The sequence below is a fragment of the Rhinichthys klamathensis genome, unplaced genomic scaffold (genome assembly GCF_029890125.1).
Source record: "Rhinichthys klamathensis goyatoka isolate OS25496 unplaced genomic scaffold, OSU_Roscu_1.1 h1tg001160l_1, whole genome shotgun sequence".
NCBI lineage: Eukaryota > Metazoa > Chordata > Actinopteri > Cypriniformes > Leuciscidae > Rhinichthys > Rhinichthys klamathensis.
In genome coordinates this window covers 1-2500 of record NW_026607368.1, presented here as the reverse complement: position 1 = coordinate 2500, position 2500 = coordinate 1, and the positions used below count along the sequence as shown (strand labels likewise).

Below are 2500 nucleotides of genomic sequence, written 5' to 3'. Positions count from 1 at the left end.
TCAGGAGAGTTACAGTATTGCGGCAGTGAGAGATCCACCTGTGTTAGAGACAGATCCGGGTCGCTAAAGAAAACAACATATGATCAGACAATCCTGCATTTCAGCTGCTTATGCATGGATGAGGTGATCGCTGCTGATTGGCTGCACTCACTGTCACATGATCTCTTCCCAGAAATGTATCCGGAGATCTGACGGGGATTTTGGCCTTCCGTTTCCATGGCGATCTGGAGCTGCCCGCGGGATAACCAGAAGAGTTCCCGACTGTTCAGATCCGCTAGGACTTCAGCCAGGTCAGAGTCCTACACACACACACACACACACACACACACACGTGTCCTTAATATTCATCGCTGAACTTTAACCGAGTATTTTCTCTATGTTATCAAAGGTGAATGATGTTTTCTTTTCATTCTAATTAACTGAATATAAAAGCATTGTAAATAAATGGCTTGTTCTCCTTTAGATCAGTGTGTGTGTGTGTGTGAGTGTGTGTGTGTGTGTGTGTGTGTGTGTGTGTGTGTGTGTGTGTGTGTGTGTGTGTGTGTGTGTGTGTTTTCACTCACGTCTGTAGAGATGTTTGCTCGTATTTCTCTCAGCACATGTTGTCGGTACAGCAGTTTCACTCTCACCGGCATCTGTGCGGAGGCTGAAACAATGTGAAATACAGTTTTTATTCAATTACAATTTTTTAATATTTCTTTAATTTATATTATTATATTATATATTCTGAAATTTACTTTCTTTTATTTTATTTTGTTATTTTTCTTTTATTTTCGGCTTTATTTAAAGATTTTTGTTTTATTATTTTTATTTTTATATAAATTATTTTATGGTATTTTATTTTATTATTTTATTTTTAATTATGTATTATTATTTTTTGTTTTATTTATTATTATTTATATTATTTTATTTTTATTTTATTTTTATTTTGCTTTATTTTATTTTTGTTTTTTTTATTTTGTTTTTTTTATTTTATGCTTTATCTGTTTATTTATTTATTTTTATTTTGCTATTTTTTATTTTATTTTATTATTATTATTATTATTTTTCAAGTCTAATTTAATTTATTTTATATTTTATTTTAATTATTTTATTTCTATTTTATTTTATGCTTTATTTTTATTTTATTTATTTTTTTTTTATATTTATTTTGTTACTTTATTATATTATTTCCTCTATGTGTACTTACAGCTCCCGTGAGAAACGAGTCCCTGCTGAATCAGGATAAAATGCAGATTGTTCTCGGTGTCACTGAGCGTCAACATGGCGATTCCGCCCATCCCAGAATGCACCTCTTCAGACGTCAGGATCGCACTGAACGTTTCTGTCACACAAACCGAACGTAAATGAACGTAAGCATCCAAAAACACATCAGAAAGGTCGTGTCTGAAGCGAATCTAAACATCAGACACACACAGTTAAACATCACACACACACACACAGTTAAACATCACACACACACAGTTAAACATCACACACACACACACACACAGTTAAACATCACACACACACACAGTTAAACATCACACACACACACACACAGTTAAACATCACACACACACACAGTTAAACATCACACACACACACAGTTAAACATCACACACACACACACACACACACACACACAGTTAAACATCACACACACACACACACACACAGTTAAACATCACACACACACACACACAGTTAAACATCACACACACACACACACACACACACAGTTAAACATCACACACACACATACACAGTTAAACATCACACACACACACACACACACACACACAGTTAAACATCACACACACACACACAGTTAAACATCACACACACACACAGTTAAACATCACAAACACACATACACAGTTAAACATCACACACACACACACACAGTTAAACATCACACACACACACACACACACACACACACACACACACACACACACAGTTAAATATCACACACACACACACACACACACAGTTAAACATCACACACACACACACACACACACACACAGTTAAACATCACACACACACACAGTTAAACATCACACACACACACACACACACAGTTAAACATCACACACACACACACACACACACACACAGTTAAACATCTCACACAGTTAAACATCACACACACACACAAACACACAGTTAAACATCACACACACACACACACACACACACACACACACACACACACACACACAGTTAAACATCATACACACACACACACACACACACAGTTAAACATCACAAACACACATACACAGTTAAACATCACACACACACACACACAGTTAAACATCATACACACACACACACACACACAGTTAAACATCACACACACCTGCAAACAGTGCTCTGTGTTTGATGATTTTTCCCCGTAGCTCCTCCTTCTTGTCAGTGGTTGTCATGGAAACACGCAGTTGCTCCGCCTCCAGCTGTCGAATCTGAGACTTCGGGAGATTCTTCCAAACTCCACAGATCTGCACATCACACA

General features: G+C 36.5%; 1 protein-coding gene across 1 annotated transcript in view; it reads right to left on the bottom strand.

Annotated features, from left to right (window-relative positions):
• Nucleotides 1-2497, bottom strand: part of chrd (chordin) — a gene marked incomplete at its 5' end in the record, with an annotated part of 23868 nt that extends 21371 nt beyond the window's left edge. Inside the window, 4 exons of the mRNA XM_056244916.1 lie at nt 152-299; nt 564-646; nt 1190-1324; nt 2348-2497. Of these exons, the coding sequence (XP_056100891.1) occupies nt 152-299; nt 564-646; nt 1190-1324; nt 2348-2497 (516 nt within the window). The remainder of the gene's footprint in view (nt 1-151; nt 300-563; nt 647-1189; nt 1325-2347) is intronic.
• Nucleotides 2498-2500: the final 3 nt, after the last annotated feature.